Genomic DNA, 23,303 nt, shown 5'->3' on the forward strand with positions numbered 1-23,303 from the left:
TTTTATAAATATAACTATTCTATTATAACTATTATATCATAACTATAAAACATTATAAAACTTTTTTTTTAGTTAGTTTAGTCTTAATTTTAAAGGGGGAAGTAGAGTTACAGGTGATGAAAAATTGCTTGCTTGACGTTCAAAATACGTCTATCGTTGTAGAGTATAAAAGTAAGTCTGATCATTTCTACCATAAAAAAATACGAATGAAATAATATATAGATTTTATTTGAAAAAAGAAAAGCTCTCTAGTCTTAGAAATAGCGTTATAGTTTGAATTTTAATAGTTTTCTATACTTACCATATAAAGTGTATGATAAACAAGACAAAGCAAAAAAAAAAAATTTACGCAAACATAAACAACCTTTGAACACAGCATTAAAAAAACGATCTTACAGCAATTATAAATTAAGCACTACTTGCAGCTGATCCGTCATAGTTTTTAGCTTAGGTTATTTTTTACTCTCTTGTAGTAAACAAGTACAAAACAATCAATGAGAAAATATTTTAAAGCTTAGATACTGCAAACTATACAAGACAAAATGCATATTTAACTTTATCATCTTTAGAAAAAATATTATTACTTTTTTTATGAAGATTACAATTTTTTGAAAACTTATTGTAAGTAAACCAAGGTGTCATTTTAGTGATCAATTTAATACTTTTTTTGTAATTTTAAATGTAGCATTTCAAAAATTTGACAATCAGAGTTAGTCTACCAAATCTGGCCTATTACTTACAAAAGATACAGAAATCTCATTTAACCTCAAATTTGCAAGTTTGAAAGTTGAATTTGACATCTATACGTGCAGGCTGAATCTGACCTGCCAATAGATATCTCTTGCTAGAAGCATATTTTTAGCTTGAAATAATTTGTGTGAAACAAACAAAATTGAATTTGTTTTCTGAAAACTATTTTAAAATGTGCTTTTACTTTTATTTTTATTGCAAAGTAGTTCCTATAAAATGATTATTTTGTTGCAATTTTGCTTTTGTTTTAAAGTACAATTTTTCAAAGTTATGTTGATTGCTAAGAATTTTTTTAACATGACTGATACTTAGATTTTGGATCTTTAATTTCAATTTAGATCAGACCAGATTCAGATAAGACTTTATTTTCATATCAAAATACATCCAGATTGGATTCAAATTTATTTTTCCAAATTAAAATCTGGTAGAACCCATATCTAGGCAAGCTATGGCCAGATTTAACAATTGGATTCAGTAGACCACTAGTTCTAAGTTTTTTTTTTTAATATTTAACATTTTATTATATGACTTAAAAATGTCTATTCCTTTATTTTTGACTCTGATGCATGAATTTAATACATTTAAAACAGGGTTGCAACAAATTCAGGAAAGTTAGGAAAATCAGGAAAAGTCAGAAAAACAAAAAAATATGACAAAAGTCAGTAAAAGTAAGAAAAAGTGAATGGTTTTTGAAAATAAGTCTGGAAATTTGACTTTTAATTTAACTTGCTCTTAATAAGACAGTTTATCATAACTAAAAACTGCATTCTGATTGTTAGATGATTGAATGTAGCAAAATAACTGTTGTTTTAACTTGTATAAAAAATATTGAAAACTTGAAATAATTTTAAGTCTTTGGTTATGTAGTTTTTAATCGGTTTTGATTACAAATTTGTTTTACAAAAGTCAGGAAAAGTTAGAAAATTATTTTCAGTTTGATCTGTGGCAAGGCTGTTTAAATTAAGGGTTGTAACTTTTTTTATTTTGCAGACCAGATTTACCAGGAAAAGTCTTTTCATAACTAAAAGAATTGAAAAAAGCTGTTGTTGTTTCCACAATTTTGAAAAAAGTATACTAAAAAAATGTTGCGTAATGGAAAGTTTAAATAAAATGTTAGCTTAAAAATCACTACTTTGGCTAAAAACAAAATCATGAAATAAGTTAAAATCAAAAAAAAGTTTTTATAAGCAATAAATAAGTAGCTGACTAAATATTTTTGGTTAGCCAGTTATAGATTACTAATTCCTACTTGTGGTTTTTTTCCTGTTTCAAAAAAATATTTTTATTTATTTATTGTTTTTCTTATGGTGTTAGAAAGTAGAATTAGTATACATATTTTAAACTTAGAATACAAATGATATAGCTGCACACTTTGATTTATTTTTGTATAGCAGTAAATTTTTAAACAGTCTTATAAAAGTTTTTATAGTAACCAAAAAAAAAAAATTTAAATTTAGATTTCATATTTTTATTAAAAATGAAACAAGAATTTAAGGACAAGTCTTCTGTAACTTTTACTGTGAATAATCATGAGTTCAAAGGTAAGTTGATGCTTCTTTGATTTACTTTTTTAGTTTAAAACATTTGGTGTCTAGGAAAATATTTATAAGTTATTTAGTACATGCACAAAGAACTAAATTAATTAATGTATATAACGTGAGTACTGAGTAGTTATACAATTTGTGAGATAAGTTGTAAGTACTTAATTGTTAGTTTAAAATATAAAATATATTTGTCATGTACATTTTTTTGCTTTTATTTAGGAAATATTATTTTCAAAGTAAGTGTATAGTAGTGAATTTTAGTTAAATTATAAAACTAAAACTTTGAAAAATAAATTACTTTATACTTTTTAGTTTTACAGAATGCTGTGTAGTCTATGTGCTAGACATTAATTGACACAAGTAAGTTACAGAGAAGCTTGTAATACCATACAAGTGTAGTATCAAGCTTAAATAGTTAATTTTAGATATCAAAAAATTGCTTTATGTTTTTAAACAAATTCTAAATTCTTAAAGTCTAAATCAGACTTTTTTGTATCTAGTACCACTTAAATATTTATCATTTTTAAAACTTTAAAGTTCTAGTTTTTAAACTTCTTAACTTTTAATCATTTATTTTTTAAATAAGAAGTTGGAATAAAAGATTGTTTTAAGAACCTAGAGTGATTATTATAAGTTGATTTGGAACTTATATGCTGTAAACAGCTTGTATTGAAAAAAATTATTATGATTTAACAGTTTTTGTTTTTGTTTACAGTCTCACAAGTTGATGCAACAATAATGCTCAGTGAATGGTTGCGTGGAAATTCACTCACAGGTATTTATCCATTTGTAATCGTAAATTTCAACAGTGAAAATTTTTATGCAACCACATTCTATAAAATTATTTTTTGATTGCTAGGTTGCTTTAGATTTTATAACAATTTTAATAACAACAAGGACCAGGGTTGTCACACAGTCAGCCTGCATTTGGAAATAGCAAAAAAAGGAGTTTCTTTTTGAAAACTTGTGGTTTGAAAGCCAAGATTCTAGGGCTTTATTGTTTTAAACTAAACTAAAAAGTTCTATATATAACAAAAGTCATTCTTGTTGGTGCAAGGCAATTTTAAGATTTTTCAATAAATCCAATTTTTGTCTTTAAATTTTATTATCAATTGTTAAATAAAAAACTATCTAAAAACTAATTTAACATAAAAGTTAAATTTTTATGCATTAAAAAAGGTATCTTAAATACTTTTTTGATAAATTTACATAGTATTTTAATGAATTTTGTTCTTTTATTTTTGTAACAAAAATTTTTTTGGATGTTTTTAATTGATACTCTAGTAAACTTTCTAAAATAAGCTACTTTGAGCAAGTTGTGCACATTTATATGTATTGTTATTTATATGTCCTGAGATTTTGTATATTATTAGAAAAAGTAATAACTCATTGGTAAATTGTCCTCAATTTCGGATTTTGGATTTCGGCCTTACAATAAGCCTTAAGAAGACTAAAATTCTAAGTCAAGGAACAAATATTTTACCATCAATCAAGATCAATTGTAAGGATATCGAGAATGTAGATAACTTTGTATACCTTGACTCAAATGTTGCGTCAAACACATCATTGGACAAAGAAATAAATAGTCGCATTGGTAAAGCATCAGGCACTTTCACTTGCTTGACTGCAAGAGTTTGGGATAACCAAAAGCTAAGCATTCAAACAAAGGCTAACGTTTACTGTTCCTGTGTCTGCAGTTCTCTGCTTTACAGTAGCAAGACATGGACGTTATCTAGCGTACAGGAAAAGAAAATCAATACTTTCCACTTACGATGCCTTTGTCGCATCCTTGGAATTACATGGCAGCAAAAGATCACCAATGAGGAAGTATTGAGACGTACTGGTCTTACCACTATGTACTTTACCCTCAGTCAGCGCAGACTTCGCTGGCTCGGTCATATCCTGAGAATGAATACTGAGCGGATCCCAAAGTTTCTATTGTATGGCGAGTTGGTCGTTGGCAAACGAAACCAAGGACGTCCAAAATTACGTTTCAAGGATGTAAGCAAGCGCGACCTAAAAAGCTTGAACATTGGAACTGATGATTGGGAGTTGCTTGCAAATGACCGTGCCAAATGGAGATCAACTATACACAAAAGACTGAAAGAAAGAGAAAAGAAATATTTTAGAAAACCGAAGAAGAAGAAGAAATAAGAAGCAGAATGAATTTAATTTTTATTTGTTTGTGTTTTGTTTATTGCATCACTGTGTATGTTTTTTTTAAACATGTAATTTTTTTTTCTCTTTTCTTTCTGTGCACAACACGCATAGCCAATCTCGGCTGATAACGGGCCTTATATATATATAAATTGTCCTCAAGCAACAGTAAAGTTGTGCCAAACAATTAAGTTTTATAGATTTTGTACGTACTGACCCCTTAAGAACTTATATTTTAATTTTTCAATAAATAGATTCAGTAGAAAGTTTTCTTTTTTATTAGCAAAAATTTATATTTAACATTTAATAAACATCTATAAGCTGTCACAAAGCAAAAATAATTAAATTACAAGTTTAACTTGCTCCACTTACAATTTTATAGATATAATCTTAGGCATTAACAGACTTTGAAAATAATATTATTTTTTTTTTTCATTATGACTGACTGATGAGTCCAAATAAGGACAAAACCTGTCTCAGTCTACCAAAGGCTTGTGGTCTGATGATCTAATTGGTATGATCAACCCTTTTGTTAAACTTGAGCTTGTCTCACAGCATACAAAAGTCCAGGCTTCTGCTCTGCAGACTTTCATAGATGTTTTTGTTGATTGTATTTGAAAAGACTTACAAACTTTGATTTTATACCAAATTTCATTCCCTATTTTTAGTAAAACTCGATTTTGGCCTACTGTTGGCCATTAAACTTGGAAGTATAAAAACTCATAGATTTTGAAAATTTAGGCAAAAAACCTAAATTAAAAAAAAAAAAGCAATTTTATATTTTAGAAAATTTGACATAATTTAATTTCTTGATATAACAATGTTAACAAGTTGTTTTTCTCAATTGTAAACTCTTGCAGTAAATATTCTAGTAATCAAATGGAAGCAACCTATCCGTAAAGAGGACATTTTAAAGTTTAAAAGGTGTCTTAGTTTATTTTTAACTTAAGAATTTTACAGAAGCAAAGTAAATAAATAGTTTAACTTAAGGCAATACATTCTGTACTGTTTGTTATGAAAAAAGTACAAAAATTATTCAAAAAACCGATACAAAATTAATAACAATATTGCCAAACAAAAGTGACTGTTGCTAACATATAAAGCTGTTGATCTAATGTATTAAATAGGAGCACCCCTTAGTAAGTTGTAATGAATAATTTTATAATTAGTTCATTCTCTTCATTTTTGTTATGTTTATTTTTTGATTTTTACAAATATCTGATATTTAAACTATAAAAAGTTTTTATGAAAAGCATCTAGTGAGTTTATTTTCTTTGAAAACAAACACAACTTTTAAAAGAAACTTTATGTGGTAACTAGGTATTAAGACTATTCATGTTATGTAATTGTATGTCTTTAAAAATATCTTATTACAAAGACTTAACAGAAATTGATTGAGAAATTTAATACATATTGAATTGAAATAAAACACATTTAAGATGGCAATTAAGTATCTTTTTAGTAAATTTAAAGTGTTTAAAACCTTTTTGTCTAACATAAGTCATATTTTTACTGAAAAAGAGAACACAACTTGTTCTTAATTTGTTTAGAACTAACCATCTTAAAACTAGAAATTAGTTACTAAGTTTTTTTTGTTTTAATAACATAGAACTCTGTTTACACTGTGTAATCCTAGTAAGGAATTTATAATAACAAAAATAGCGTGTCTAGGAGGTTATGCTTATGATTTTTGTGTTGTAAACTGGTTACTTTGTTGATTGCTATGGTTTAATGGAGAAAAAAATCTAAACTTATTATTACCAGAATGTAAAAAGTAGTTTGAACTTATATTAAACTAAACCTTCACTAGTGATTATCCTGATATGACACATATTTCTTCCACAGGAACAAAAGTGATGTGTAATGAAGGGGGCTGTGGAGCTTGTGCTGTTGCTATGACAATACAAGAAAATCCCAATCCAAAGACTATTAACTCAGTAAGTTTGTTGTTGAACATGATATTGTTGTAGTATTAGTAATTGTATTTAAAGTTAAAAATGTTCTAAGCATTTATTATTTAGTTTATTAAGATTAGTGTTTTAATGTAGCAAGACCATAATGAGCAACATATAAAAGATAGGATGGATTCATGAACTAAAACTATATAACAACATCTAAAAATCTTAAAAATTAAAAAAAAAAAAAGTTTATCCTTCAGAAGATTTGGTGATAATATAGTCTAATAATAATAAAGTTGCTATAAACATTTATCTAGTGTCTGATGCCACTGTATGCAGTAGATGGGTGCAGTATAGTGACATCTGATGGAATTGGTTCATTGAAGCACGGTTATGACAACATTCACAAGAAACTTGCTGAACATGGCGCCACTCAGTGTGGATACTGCACACCCGGTTTTGCTATGGCCATGTACAGGTTTAAGTTTATTTAATGATAAAAGTTTAAAGTCTTCCGGTTAATTAAAGTTCAACTTTTTAAATAAAAAAAAAGTATCTGTTAGTATTATGTTTTTTAGACATCATAGTTGCACAGAAAATAAACTTTTTGATAAAATCTTGAAAATGACACTTCATCAAAAGTTACTATTTACACAACTCTTCCATTTACCAAGATATTAGTCTTTTATAAAAATTTAAGCAACAGCGTTTTCATCTTTTTAATTTTATTTTTTTTTACATTACTGCGACAGCCTGTATTTTCTTAATTTAGGGCAATACTAACTTCACTTTATGTGAATATAAAAATTAAAACAAACAAGTTACAAGTAATTAATTTTTGCTCTAAACTAGTTGTAAAATTGTATAGTTTTATAATAATTCGTTGCTATGCTATAGGTTTTCATACTGTTTTGAATACATTAATCTTAATGTATACTTATGGTTCCACCCTGGGTTGTATACAATTTCCATCGATCAAATCCGAGAACCGTTTACAGACTAAGGGTAAGGGTTAGGGGTGATAGTGATAGAAAACAAAGAAAATAAAAATAAATAACAATAAAAAAATGTTAGGGTATTGTGCGTAGGTGGGAATTGTGAGTAAACCATACTTATGTGTGCAGCTTCTATTTCAAATGTAAGTTTAAAGCTACTTTTTTTTTTTTTCAAAATTACAGTAAGCTGAAATCAGGAGAGAAGATAAGTGAAGATGAGTTGGTGGGTGAATTAGATGGAAATATTTGTAGATGCACCGGCTACAGATCTATTATTGATGCTGCTAAGTCACTTGCTGCTACTGATATTGAGGTAAAATGTGTGAATGACCTTAAACTGACTGCTTATTTAGCTACTTTATTTGTAAATTAATTATTTAGAATTATTACTACTTTAAATAGACATTTTTAAGCAGTGTTTCCGAAACTAATTTTCATAATCCACCCTGTTTAGTATTAAAAAAAACTTTATTACAAATCCTAAGGTATTGTAAGTAAGTTTCAATTTTCCCTTCAATTACACCTCGGATCTTTTTTGATTACTTCTTGTTGAAAACCTTAGAATATTTAGGATAATTTGTTTGTTACTGCCTTACTAGTTGTTGTCCCCGACCAACCAATGTTGCCCCTTTTGGAAACCCCGGTTTATAGCATAAGTAGAATAAAGATTTATTTTCCTGTTCTAAAGTTTGCTGTCATAATTTATATAAATTAGTGAAGTGCATATAATTTATTTTGTAATTTATTAATCATTTTTTAAAGTTGAAATTAGAATATAAAAATTTTAACTTTTTAGACTTGTTGATAATTTAAACACATACACCTCTAAACTATGGTTTGTTATTAAACACATTACTGAGTCTTACTGAGAGTTTCTAACAAAATAAATAAAATGTTTTCAGGACCTTGCAAATATAGCTTGCATCAAAAATAACAAACCCAAGATAAATTTTAACAAAAAAATGCGAAGAAACCACACCATCAACAAAAATCCATCATGTAAAATATACCAACCTACTGACCTGGATCAGCTCAAAAGTTTTATGTCCGATTCACAAGTTTTTACGGATTCTTCAATGATTGTTTGTGCTCATACTTCTAAAGGTCTGTGTTGTATGATAAATTATTATAATTGTTAAAAGTTTTGACAACTTAAGTAAGTTCCAGTATAGCAAAATTTTCAATTCAATCAGTTTTATTATTAGTAGTAAAATAAGAAAAATACTTTTTCTAACATTTAAAAACAACATAATCAGTTTAACAATTAATATAACAAAATAAAGCTGTTTTTTGGTTTAAAATATTTTCAAAAACAATTTAGTTAAAGTTATTTATAAAGTTTACAAATAAGACCACACAAGCTTGATATTTAACACATTTTATTTCAAACATTTTCAAAACAGTTTAAATCTTCTGTTGTTGTGCTTTGTATTAAATGATGTTTTTAATTTTTTTATGAAATTAAAAATTAAAATTTAGTTTTTTAGGATACATATAATTTTGACTAAAATTTAAACATAAATTTAAGAGTATAATTAGTTTTATTCTGTGTATTTTATCTATATCTCAAGTTAGAACTTTGTTTTTAGTCATAAAGTAAATTAGTTTATAGAATCAATAATATATGTTTCTTTTTTTTTCTTTTATTTAATGGTACTTATTATAGAAATTTAAATTTATACTTTGTTTTTTTAGGTTATAAATTCACGTACAGTATTTTCAAACACAGTTTTTAATGCTATTTTATTAAAATTGTACTAATTATTTGCAACCTTACCTTAATCATTAGTTATTATAAAAACTTTTATTATTTTCAAAATTGTTTCGACTGAATAGTCTTCTAATCTTTAGCTACATAAAATTTAATTCTATAAGAATATAAGATAAAACTTTAACTTTTATTAATTTTTCTTTTGAATTTATATCAGTTATTTTCTTTTGTATTTTGATCTGATTCGTTTTAGTGCTGAAATAATTTTATATAAATGCTAATGGAAATATTTTACATAAATAGCTTGATAATGAGTAATGTATAACTTATTATAGTTATAACATAACTCTTATTTAATGAGTTTAGTAATCCTCTAAATAAGGTTGTAATGAAAAAGCTTTTGCTTATTTGAACTTTAAAGTCATGAATTTTTATATACTCATGAACGGAAAAGTATAAAAAAAACAACAGGAGTCTACAAACCAAAAAGCAATCATTCAGCATTGTTGGACGTATCTAAAGTAAAGGAAATGAATCAAATTAGTACAGAAACAAGCGAAAATGGTAGTAAATATTTGAGTGTAGGCGCTAGTGTAACTATAAATCAACTTATTGATGAGTTGAGTAATAATGAGCTGACAAAATGTTCAAATATGTTTTCTACTTCTTGTAGGCATCTTGCTATGGTGGCTGGCAATCCAATCAGAAATGTATGTTGAAGCTATATTTAGTTATGATAATTATTACTAATGTTTCTATATTTGAAAAATAATGATTTACATACGAAAACTTCATACTAAAACATAAATTTTTGCAGTATTAACTTTCATTATTTCAATTTTATCTTAAATGATAGAAGTTTTAAGTAATTTTTTATTTATTAAATGAGTATCACAAATTGAAAGTTGAGTTTAAAACAAATAAGTTAACAAATAATAATTCAGGTGGCATCTTGGGCAGGTAACGTGATGTTGAAGTATCATAACAGGGATTTTCCCTCAGATATAACTACTGTGCTTGAAAGTTTAAAAGCCACAATGGTCGTGTGGGACAGTGAAAGTGGTATTGTTGAAAAATTTGGGTCTATTTTTGCAAGGAAGAACTGTGAAGGCTTGATGTACGCTAATATGAGCAAAAAGGTAAGAAAAATTTGTTTTTTCTTACGTTTTTTATTAAATTTAGTGCAAGTTCATATAGTTCATAGGTTTTGAATATAATTTTTTACTAGGAAAATTTTTACTAACTAACATAATAAATATCACTAGTTTCAACCAATAACTAACAGACTAAATATTTATGCATTTCTCATGAGTTGATCTTGATTTGTTAATTTATTTTTATTTGAAGCGGTATGCCAAACCCAAATTCATACTACGAATAGTAATCATTATTTAAATCTTAAGATTTTATTTGAGCCTCTGCTGTCTTGGATGATGAGCAAAAACGATGAATGTGTTGTTGCATAATTTAAAGCTTTCAATGTTATTGTAAAACATAACTAGTCTATAGTATCATAAAAATGCTATTGTTTACTATTATAAAAATATTAGAATTAGTTAAGTTCACTGTTTTTTAAACAAATGTTATAACTTAAGATGAAAACATTTTGCACTTCAGTTTTTACTTACAGTAAATTTTGCATCAAAATTTTGTGTGGGTGAAATGTTGCATTAAAGTTTTTAAGTGGAAAAACTGTGCACATGCACTTTGCATTTTTTTCATTTTCTGACTTTAGATTTATTATCATGTTTTTAAAAAGGTTATTCATTATTTTTTAGGAAGTTTAAAAGATACTTTACTTGGTTTGTACTTTTATTACGAGTTTTAATGTTTTAGATGTTAGAAACTTTCAGATGTTTGTTAAATATTCTTCTACACAGGTACTCATTAGTATGGAGATTCCCATACCCAGTGAAGAAAACAAAATAGTTTACAAAACGTACAAGATTATGCCTAGATCTCAGGTTTTTATTTCAAGTGTATATTTAGTTTTTGTTTTATTTTAAAGATTATACTATACAGCCAGGTAAACACAACTTTATTAACTGTTTTAATTAAAACAAATTGAAAAAATATGACGAAGCAAACATCATAAAAATTTCATGAACAAAAAATAAAATTGAAATTTTTTTTGTTATTCTTTTATTAAAAAGAATGAAAAATCACGTCATTTGAAGTTAGTTTGACTTAAAATTTTTTTTTACAGAACTCTCATGCATATATAAATGCTGCCTTCAGAGCAAAAGTAGTACAAACTGGTGATGATAAAATTAAATTTGATAATGATGTTGATTTGGTCTTTGGAAATATTAACCCTGAGTTTGGACATGCTTCTGAAACTGAACAGTTTTTGAAAGGAAAGGAACTTAATAACGAAATTTTATCAGGTAATCACTTGTTTTGTTTTTCAATCAAAAAGAAAATCAACCTTTTTTAAATATTAAGTTTGATAATTTTTCAAATTGTGCGCTTTTTAAGTGTGAAGTACATTAAGTGTAAGTGTGTAATCAGTTAATTTAATTAAGGAATAGTTAATAAATTGGTTTTAGATATTTTCTAAAGTTCAAAAATTAAAATTATAATATTATTTATAATAGTTTACACAATTATAAAGTTGACAGGTTGTTTGAACACTTATAAGCTTTTAAGTTTCAAAAAGTTGCATGAGTATTTAAAAAACAACGTATTTACATTTGTATGCTTACTAGTTTTATCTAACAACAATATAAACAACTTTCCAGCTGCATTAAATGTGTTATCATCAGAGTTGAAACCTCAACAATACAATGCTGCTGATTTGACTGCAGCAAGTAAAACGGACATTTCACTATCATTATTTTACAAGGTTTGTATTCTGCTTGTTAAGTTGTTGATATTTTTAAACGTGTTTGTTTTTTGTGTGCGTCAGTAAATATTTAAGCGTTAAATTTTATAAATTTTACAGTAATTAAGTTAGAAATTATAAGCATTTTTTGCTTTTATGACCACGTAATTTCACTTTTTAGCTAGAATTTATTGGAAATCTCGAAGCGTTTTAGATAATTTTGTTTGTTTAGTCGTCATAATGTTATCTAACTACAAAATTTACGTAAAATCTAACACGTTGTTTAAATTTATCTTTTGAATATTGTCAAAGTCTAAAATTGTTATAAACTGTAAATAAACGCATATTTATTTGGTAACATTTTGTTAGAATTGAAATTAAAATGTGCGATAATAACTTATACGTTGGTTTATATTACTTCTTTGAAAATAGTTTTCTCAAAAACTTATAATGATTGTTGTAGATTACAATAACTTGTATGCCTTAATGTGTTGCAAAACTTTGGCAATAAAAGTATTTTTAAGAACTTTGTGTTTTAATGTAAGTTTCTTTCTTAATAAATAATTCCTTTAAAAGTATGCCAAGTTTCTTTTTTTTTTCTCAAGATAAAAGGTTGAATTCAAAACGAAAAAACTTATACATTTATTAAAAACGAGTATCATATTGAGTTGTTATATCATATAAAAATAAATCTCATACAATAACATATTGTTTTAACGGTACTGGTAAGAAGTTGTAAAGGTGTTTTTCAAACAAACTTTATTTATCATTAAGAATAGTTTTTCATACTAACATACTTAAAAAAACTAAGTAAAACAGAGAAAAGTAATAATGCAGTTGCACTTCTTATTTTGTACATTTCTAAAACTAAAAACAAAGTATTTAAAATTAACAGCTATCAAATAAGTATATTAGAACTTTAATGAAGTTTGTATTTGCATCTGTATTAGTACATAATTGTTTGGAGTTTTCAACACATTGAAAATTTAAATTAAACAAGTATAATATACAGTTTATGATAAATTGTGTGGGTGAAGATCAAATATCAGATGAATTGAAATCAGCACGAAAAGATATAACTAAACAAATAACTTGTGGTAAACAAACTTATAATACTGATGTAAACAATTATCCTGTTTCGCAACCCATACCTAAAACTACTTCACTTACACAAGTTTGTATTTGTTTTTATTGTAATTTAAGTAATAGACCATTTTTATAGTATCCAATAAATTACAAAAATTCTTTACACAACCAAATTACTTTTAAAGTATGTTACACAGGTATTGAATTGTATTTGATAAACCATTGCATTTAATAAAAATTTAGATCTTCTAAATTTTTAGTAGTTATAAATTTATCTCATGTTATTTTGTTGGCAAATATGTTTTTCAGTACTAATTACTATTTTTTATGTTTACAAGACATACAAAATGGTGCCTAAACATCACAGTTTTATACTTTGTGACTGTATTTTATGTTTTAGAAATTGTTTTGAAGTTATTTTAAAGATTCTGAACAAAAAAAAATTCAATCTTACGACTTTGTTTTAACTTAACAAATCATACATTCGTATCAAACTTAGTTAGGAAAAAATGTAATAAAGTTTTATTGTAAAATAAAAAGGTTTTACATTTAGTCTACACTTTATACTTTCAATATCCATTATGTTTACTTCATTAAAGTAAAACTATCAAGACATTAACATTTAAAGCTTTGCTTTCAATTTATAGTTTAAAATCTTAGATAAAGTTCCATTAGAGAAAACAGACATTATAAAAATTATAATCTAGTTATATAACTTGTTAAAAAAATTGTATATTAAAATTACACTGTTGTCCATACAGGCATCAGGTGAAGCATATTTTCAAAGCGATTTACCACCGATGACGAATGAAGTACATTGTGCGTTTGTGTTGAGTCAAGTTGCTAATTGTGATATTGATAACATTGATTATACCTTTGCTGAAAAACAACCTGGATTCGTTCACATCGTTACTGGTTAGTTTTAATTTTGTCTTTAGATTAGTTCTATAATTAATATTATTGTTTAAGTAGATACATATATTTTTGGTTTAATCTTATTTTATAGTTTTAAATACTATTTAAGTTAGTGGTTAGTTTGAATAATTTTTGTAGTACGTTTCATAAGTTTGGTTTTATAATTCATTTTTGTTTGTCTAAATAAGTAGGTATAACTTTGAGTAGAGCTTATTTTATAATTATAAAGAAAAATCAAAATCAAATTCTGAAGAACTTTATTCTAATCTTCGTTTGAATAAACAAACACGAGTACATCTTTATTTTCAGCTTATATGCATTTTTAATAAAGATTTAATATAGTTCCAGATACTAAGTTTTGTAACAAATATTCAGGCAGCAATTTTCCCTGTGAGGTGAGAAATTTGAGGTTTGGTGAATTTGATTTGACACAACAACTGATTGCAACAAATCATATTGATTACGCTGGACAGCCTATTGCACTTGTTATTGCTGGTTAGTTGTAAATAAAACTTTAACTTATGCACAATTTGAATTTGACGTATTCTTAATAAAACAACGACAAAGTTTTGAACTAGTTTCCATAATCAAAGAAAAAGTTCACTTTAAGTAAAGTAAAAACTAGTAATTCTTAACAAGTGTCAAGATGCTTTGAAAAATTCCCAATTAATTTATGTTTTTTAAATGTTGAATAAAACTATAATTTATGAGCTTATAAATTTATCTTTTACCAAGGTTAAAAAAAACTAGTTTACTTTATTTGTAGATACATGAATCGTAATAAAATCCTGAAATTGAACAAAATTGCTGTAGAATGAAATAAAAATTTTAATCGTTATTTTTAAACCAATGCATAAAAGTTTATCTTTAATAAGCTTTTCACAAATGGTAATTTATTTTTTTATAGATACATTTTCTGATAAAACTCATACATCAAAAGTTGATAGATAAGTTCAACTAAAAACTTTAAATATGTTTAAGAAATGCATAAATTACAAACAGAAAGTGAGAGGGAGGCGCGTGAAATCGCCTCATTGGTGGAAGTGAGTTACAAGAACAAGCAGCAAGTACTCACTAATATCAGGGATGCCATCAGTAAGAAATCATTCTATCCTCTTCATCTCAAAGACATTGTTAAATGTGATGTTGATACTGCTCTTGAAAGCTCCCAGTATACGGTCGGTATTAGCTAGTTTATCTATTTATATTTTTTATAAGAAAATCTTTCAAATTTTATTATAACTTCAAAAATCCTTTTAAAAATTCTAGTATATGGTTGTTTTTTGATATGTCTACTTTGTCTACTAGAACAGCTTTACTTCTATTCTAAAAAGTGCTAAACGAATATCTAATTTAGAAAAAAGTGTTTTAATTTCAATTACTGAATAAAATTTTACTATATATTGATTAGTGTAATTATCGTTTAAATTACTTATAGCAAAACCAGTGTTTGCTTAATACTTGAAAAAATGTAAAGGATTTTAAATGCTTTTAGTTTTAAAGTGTTTCATCATTTAATGTAAATACTTCCTTTAGACATTTTACCTGATAAGCTTTTAAAGCCATTAAAAAAAGTATTCATCTAAAAATGTATTATTTCAGTTGGAAGGATCAATAGATTACGGATCGCAATACCACTACTTTTTGGAAACACAAATATGTAGATGTGAGCCGAATGATGAAGGAGGTTTTGTTATTGAAAGTGCAACACAAACACATCAGTGGCTACATCAGTGTGTTTCTGAAGTGTATGGCATTCCTAACAATAAGTTTGTTTGAAACACATGTTTGATGCAACAGATTGAAATATATTTATAGTAGAGTAGAACTAACATATAACTTCAAATAAGTATTTTTTGTATTAATTAAAATATACTTGTAAATATAGATATAACAGCTAATTCTAAATATAGTTTTTATTTGGTTAACTGTATTACTATTTATAAAGTACGACAAGTTCTTAAAAAGTAATATTTTCTCAAAAATTTAAATACTTCTGAATATCTAATGTTCATACTAAGTTGTCGTAATTTTAAATAAAAATATAAGTAGTATAGTTGTCTTATAATTTGTTAGGAAACAAATGTTTGTTGAAATTTTTAGACGATGCTATAAACACACTGATATTGTTAATATACAACAAACCTTTACTAAGGATTTAGTACACTCAACCTTACTTAAAACAAAAGTTCTTAATTAAAAGGCGTATGTCATTCCACGTAAAAAATTTATTTGAATAATTAATTGTTTGCAGTTAACTATATTCAGAATACATGTGTTTAACAAATATTCTTTACTGCAGAATCGAGATCAAAACGAAGCGGATCGGTGGAGCTTTTGGCGGGAAAGCAACAAACTCGCTTCCTATCGGTTTAGCTGCAGTGTTGGGCAGTCACGTGACTGGCAGACCTTGCAGATTGAACGCTGATATGAAGACATGCATGAGTGCACTTGGAAGCAGAACTCCTTGGTCCGTTGATTACAAGATCGGTGAGTGAAACTGATATATTATGATTCTAAAAGTTTAAATGTAGTTTGTTGTGTACATGAATATTTATTTAATGATAGAACACCTCACCAGTTGTATCATGTATTACACCGGCAGGTTTTGTTTGAAAATTATCACCAAAATTCACTTGTGTGCTTAGGTAATTTAGGTAGTCGGCACAAACTAAGGCCATTTGGGATCCAGTTTTTTTTTTCTTTTCTGATTTGGTTAAAAATTTTAGATTTTTGTTATAAGGAAATAGTTATAACACCCAAGCCTGGTTTTAAACATTTCAAAGTATATATTAATCAGTTTGTTTCAATATTAAGTTTCTAAAAATGAATAGAAATAAAATTAACAACAAGTGTTTTGATCACTCAATTATTTGTATGTACTAAAATTTAATTAATTTTTTGCAAAAATATTCTGTTGTCAGTTTTAGTTGATACAAATTATTTCAGTAAAGTAATGAGCATTGTAATAATATAAGAGTTGTGACAAAAATACAACCAGTCCAATCTGATAAGAAGCATAAAGAAGCAAAGCTGTTAAATTAAGCAAAGCATTTAAAAGCAAAGCAGTTTCATATTAAAATCAATTGTTCTAAACAGGTTTCAATTCAGAAGGTGTTTTACAAGCAGTAGATTACACAATTTACACGAACAGTGGTTGCAGCAGTTTTGACTGCGAAGCCGATGTAGACGATCTTATGAAGTGCTACATGGACAGCTGTTAGTTTTAAGAATTGATCATAACAACATAGTGAATGACAGTACTAAGATTCTTCGAACTTTAACCCTGCTTTTAGGGTGAACAATATAAAATGGTTTTTATTTTGCAAAAAAGAAAGTTTTACCAGCTTTTTTAACCAAAAGTATTAAGAGACCGTTATAGTTTTAACTGTAAACTTCAACAGCATATCATTGCGCCAACAGAAGAGTTAAAAGGTTCGCTTGCAAAACAAATTTACCTTCATATTCATGGTTCAGGGCTCCTGGTAAGAAATTAATAATCTTTTAAATCACAATAAGTATTTACTTGGCTGTTTAAAAGGTATTTAAATTATATAAATGCAGTAGCTTAGTTTTAGTCTCAAAAATATGTAAACTCTGGAAATAAAGATAAAAAGCATTAATTTTAAAAGTTATGTAATCTAATCAAAAACCATAACTTCAAATCTGAGTAGCTTCTTTATGAGATTGCACATCAGAAAAAAATTACTTCAAAACTAAAAGTACAAGTAAAAAGAATTTCCTGCTCTTTTTTTGTGCTTTAAACAAAAAAGTGTTTTTTTAAGCAATTTTATATAGCACTTTAGTTAATACCACTTCTTAGGCCCACTACAGTTAACAGCATTTGCTGATCAAATGAATGAGGTTATAGCGGATCATCTCAGTTTAGACCCCATCGATGTCAAGTTCAGGAATTTGTATTCCGCTGGTCAAGACACTTTCGCCGGATCCCAAATTTCTGATGGTACTCTCAGAGATATGTTCTCTTGTTAGTTGAAATGATTAAATTATATTCTCTTTAAAAAAATAATACAATGTAAATAATCTGTATCAAGTAGTCAAAACTTTAAGATTTTTATTAAGTATAAAATGTTCTAGCTGTAAAAAAATAAGTCACATTTTTATGTTTTACTTAAAGGGCCCTAAAATTTTTTTTTAAATGTTTAACCAGCCTTTATCTAATTAAGCATATAATTTAAGTCAATTTAATATTAAAAGAATTTAAATTTATCTATAAATTTAGAATAAAAGTTGTTTGATAATTTTAAGTTCCTTTTAAGAAATCAAGTGAAATCATAAAAAGAATAACCAGCTTACATTTTAATTTTCCACTAAAACAGACTTTATGGAAAAAGTAAATGTAAAAGAAAGACAAAATGAAATAAAATCATTCAACTCAAAAAATAAATTCATTAAAAGAGGAATTGCTGTTTCTTCTATGAAGTATCCGTGAGTAATATCTATTTTAATTTCATTAGATGAGTTTAAAAAGTAGTTTTTAGATTACGCAGGTCTTGATTTAAGCTAGTTCTGTTACATTTTGTAATAAGTCAAAACTTTGATAATTTAAATGAGTAAAACTTCCGTTGTTCAAAAGTAATTATGTTCGTGTAAAATAGAACATTTTATAAGGCGCTTTTAAAACTTAAACCGTTAAAGAAAAAAATAGATAAAAACTACTTTAAAACACCTATTTGGATTTTTTTTTCTTTACTGTGGTTGTGTCTTACATCTTTAAGCTTGTTGACTAGATCTAAGTAAAAAACTTGGGCTTCTTTGTGGTATAAACCTGAAGCTAATTTTGAAAAACGTATACAGAATTTATGTTTTCATACTGCCGAGAAGTTTATGCGCTTAAGTTTAAAAAACAGCTATTTATAGTTAACTCCTGCGGTAAGTGGCTCAATTTGTTTTGCATTGTGTATTTAATATTTTACCAAATAATATTTATCTAAAAATACTTTTTTTTAATTAAAATTTTCAGATTCTCGTGGAGCTTCTTCTCAAAATACAACGTTGTGGTGACCATCAGCGGTTGGGACGGGTCGGTTGTCGTGTCCCACGGTGGCATCGAGTCCGGACAGGGACTCGACACCAAGGTGTGTCAGGTTGTTGCCAGGCAACTCGGTTGTCAGGTCGATGACGTCACGATACAACGCACGAGCACTATTACGTCAACAAACAGCGAGGGAACAGCTGCCAGCACCACATCTGAAATTGTTTGCATGGTTAGTGTGACTAGTTTAAAATTATAAAATTATATAAGAAACGGTCTATTATGTTTAGTCATTTTTAAACACACATAGCGCATTTTTGAATTTAATGTTTTGGTTTAAAGTTGTTTTTGTTTGTAACTTAAAAAATCAACTTTACCTTTAGATTTATACACACTGTCAAACATATTGGTTCAAAAATTTAAAAGTACACATTTTGTGCTGTTCGTGTTTGTTTTACACGACTAAATTAATACATCATCTTCCTCAATTTTATAAAACTTTTCTTTAAAGATTAGAAAAAATAAGCACATCTTTTAGTTGTTTTTGTCTGAGTAAGTAGTTGTGATCTTTGAGAATTAAACAAATGTTGATGATGAACGATTAAGTTTTTATTATGTTCTTACTTTCAGGGAGCAATAAAATGTTGCGATATAATATTGGAAAGAATCAAAGATGTTTTGGGTGAAATTCTACAAAAAAGTTGGAAGGAAATAGCTAAACTGGCAAATGATAAAAATGTAGATCTCATTGCTTCTCATACGTCAGTTTATTATTTTATGTTGTCTGACAAAAATCTTGTCATTAGTTTTTAACTAAGCTTAGTTTTCTTGTTATTAATCGTGTCATTAGTTTTTAAGTAGGTTTAGTTTTTATATTTTTATACTAAGGTGTACAATTTTATAATCTATTTTCCTTTTGATGACTAAAAAAAGATTAGCATCTTTTTTTTAAAATCTTATTAACATCTAGTTAAAGGAGATATCTCTTAATAAGGTATTTAAATGTCTTTATTGAATAAAAAAAAAAACATCCACACAGTGTGCCACCAACGCATGCAAATGATTACAATGTGTGGGGAGTTTCGGTGGCCGAGGCAGAATTGGACATATTGACTGGACAGCACAAAATAAAGAGGGTTGACATTTTACAGGACACAGGCGTCAGGTTTGTTAATGACGTCATAAACACATAAGATGGTTGAGTTTAGTTTTAAGCATTAAGAAATTTGTATCCACTGATGTAACGTATGTTTTAATTATTTTTTTGTTAAATTAGAAATTTTTGAACATGGTATTCCTTTTTGAGTATGTAAAATTTTAAAAGTTTAAACTAGTTTTAATTTTAAAGCACATATTTTGAAATATATGCTTCCAATTTAAGTGTGTAAGTAGCTAAAAATATATGTTTTTATCACAAATTAAACTTTAAAATTCTTCATTAAAGGTGTAAAGGTGTTACCTTAACTTTATTTTTTGCAATCATTTATTAAAACTTTATTCATATTTAAAAAAAATATTAGATATATAGCAAAATTTTACCAGTATGAATCCAGTGATTGACTTGGGTCAAGTAGAAGGTGGTTTCGTCATGGCAACTGGTTTCTGGTTGAGTGAGCAGCTTAATTATGACGTAACAACAGGAAAATTAATAACAGATGGTAGTTGGTGGTACAAACCTCCTACTACTAAGGTTCAATACTAATTAAAAATTTTTTGAATTTGATGAAATTTGTTTGCTTCCTACCTGCTTTAAAAATTAACTTGTTTGATCTTCAATAAGAAATATTTCAATTATTTCAAAAGTATCTATTTAATAAAATACATTTTTAAAAGTTTTTAAATTTAGTGCTTGTTTTAAACATTCGTTAATGCATTTTTTTATAAAATTGGTAGGCTTTTACAAAAGTCTAAAAACAAGTATGTTTCAGCATAAAATTTCTAAAAAAATATTTTACTTACTATTAAAATTTAATTTACTTATACTTCTTTTCTACATGTCTATTTTAGAGTTTATTCTATGTTAAGATAAAGCACCTATAAAACATCTAAACCATGGTTTCCCAATTTTTTTTTTCGAAAGGCCCCATTTAAATAAGCTATGGCCCCCTCCAACAAGATTTCTCAAAAAACTGCCTAAAACCTTTTTTTTTTGCTCTCTATCATCAACTCAAGAAGTTTCAAAAAATTGCCTTGTGGCTCCCCTATAATTCCTAAAAATGTTTTTATAACATCTAGTTTAAGTTTCAAGCTACCATTAGAAACGCCTAAAACCCTTTTTTTGCTTTTTATCATCAACTCCAGAGTATCTAGTTTAAGTTTTAATTTATGACCTCACGACCCCCCGGTGGCTCCTTTGCTGCTCATGGTCCCCTAAATATCTGTAATGGCTCCAAAGGGGAAAATTCTTCTAAACTTTATATTTTGATATCAAATTTCTTTTTTCGAAGGACATCCCTGAGCAATTGAACGTTGAATTTCTCAGTTCAGGGAAAAACCCTGTTGGCACTCACAACAGCAAAGCGGTGGGGGAACCTCCGATGGTGATGGCTGTTTGCGTTTATGACGCAATAATGAGGTGTGCGGAGGCGAGTTTGGAGGAAAGAGGAAAGAAGAAGGGTTTTGTCTATTTGCGTTAGTTTCATTTATTATACATTTTTAGATAAAAATATTTAAAAAACTCATATCGAAGAATATTTGTGCTTTTGTTGAGCTAATTTTCAACCAAGAATGCGAGACAAAATATTTAATCTTATAGAAAAGGTAACAAGGAAGGAACAGTTCTTGTACAAGTCATCGTTTAAGTAACAATTTTGGTGCATAATTTTTTAAAATGTTTTGTCTTTTTGATAGACTTACTTTGATAAGCTGTTGAAAAAAGCATCCTTTTTTTAGATTTCAGCTATTGCAACAAAACAATAAAACTCGTATTGTATGCTTTTTAAAAAAATATAAATAATTATTTTATAAATTACTCAAAAGCATTTAAATCCTAAAATTTGACTAGATTAAAAGTATTTTTTGAGAATAATAATCTGTTATTAAAAATGTTATATATAAAATAGGTAATTGAATCGTCTAAGTAAAGTTTATAAATACAACCAATAAGAAATGTTAAGTATATTTATGTCAACTAATAACTTTTAGATAAAAGCTTTTGTAAAAGACTGGAAGTGCTTAAAGTTTAACATTTATCTAAATTTTCGAAAACTATAAATTAGAATTAAAGTCTTACCTTCCATACTTAAGAATACTAATATACAATAATTATACATATGATATTTCAACTGATGAAGTTAAACAACTCAATATAAACAACTTGCAATATATTTACAGAGCAACCTCTTACACCACCTAGTGTAAAATCTGCACTGAAACTGGACCCAATGACTGAATTCAAAATTTATTAATCACAGTTTTCTAATATTAAATGTTGCTTATCTCCTACATGTCTAACATGGTAGGCCGTGTTTGTTCATTTAAGGTGTTTATGATGTTTTTTTTAGCTTGCTATTAATTTTACAATGGTACTTTTTGAACTCTAGCATTATTTTATATTTTAAAGTCTAAATAACTTGCCTTCACGATAATAACTTATTTTAAATTTGAACTCAATTGCATATTTTATCTTGGTGGTATTATGTTCTGTTAATCTAAATGATCATTTCGTTTTAGTAATCATTTTAATTTAGCTTATGCAAACTTCTACGTAATTATTATTGAGCTTTTTTAGATTTTTATTAACTTATTTTATGCTAAAAATCATTTAAGTAAAATTTTGTTTGCGAAAATATCATGATTTTTAAATTAACTGCATCAGTCAATGTGTTTATATATCATTTAAGTCTGTATAGCTTTTTTTAATACATAAACTTTTTTTTTAATCAAAGTGTTCTAATTTTATAATGCCTTATATTTTGTTAGACCTGTCTACATAAAATACGTTGCTTAAGAAGCAAGTAGTGTTTAAAAATTCATTATTTGTGTTTACTTTCTGATAAGCATAAATATTAGATTAAGCTTTTACTAAGTTTAGATATGTAAAACTTTGTATGTAAACAGTTATGTTACGTGAAATAAATGCTGAATACATAAAACAATAAAAACAATTAGTTGAAAGTTCTATAAAAATGAAGAACTAAAACCCAATCTTGCAAGGTTTTTATTTTATTAACGTTTTATTTTTTGTAAATTTGATTTTGAGCCATGAGCATAAATAACATAAAAAAATTTGCTTGAAAAGGTTTACACCTATATGTATATATATATATTAAAGGTTTTATATAAAGTTCTGATCGATAGTGCTCAACAAATTAAATTGGAGCTAAATATTTATCTAATTATATAAAAAACTATAATTTAAACAGCTGTTTCACACATTGAAATGTAAAATTTCATGTGATCGTCAGTAAGTTACAGTTTATTATAAC

The 23,303-nt window shown here is 26.8% G+C and overlaps 1 protein-coding gene across 1 annotated transcript; it reads left to right on the forward strand.

Annotated features, from left to right (window-relative positions):
• Nucleotides 1-2,211: 2,211 nt before the first annotated feature.
• Nucleotides 2,212-22,846, forward strand: LOC145837824 (uncharacterized). The gene is made up of 27 exons (XM_082945275.1): nt 2,212-2,291; nt 3,010-3,069; nt 6,297-6,388; nt 6,667-6,827; nt 7,528-7,657; nt 8,247-8,448; nt 9,527-9,765; nt 10,000-10,194; nt 10,936-11,019; nt 11,262-11,442; nt 11,797-11,900; nt 12,892-13,053; nt 13,727-13,880; nt 14,256-14,375; nt 14,883-15,058; nt 15,483-15,649; nt 16,183-16,370; nt 16,980-17,099; nt 17,285-17,365; nt 17,704-17,868; nt 18,221-18,329; nt 18,865-19,108; nt 19,507-19,637; nt 19,916-20,041; nt 20,419-20,566; nt 21,324-21,507; nt 22,210-22,846. Exons 1-27 carry the CDS (start codon nt 2,228-2,230, stop codon nt 22,281-22,283), a joined length of 3,861 nt encoding a protein of 1,286 aa, XP_082801401.1. The 5' UTR covers nt 2,212-2,227; the 3' UTR covers nt 22,284-22,846.
• The last annotated feature ends 457 nt before the right edge of the window (nt 22,847-23,303 follow it).

Source organism: Thalia democratica, chromosome 6, assembly GCF_965202585.1.
Source record: "Thalia democratica chromosome 6, ktThaDemo2.hap1.1, whole genome shotgun sequence".
NCBI lineage: Eukaryota > Metazoa > Chordata > Thaliacea > Salpida > Salpidae > Thalia > Thalia democratica.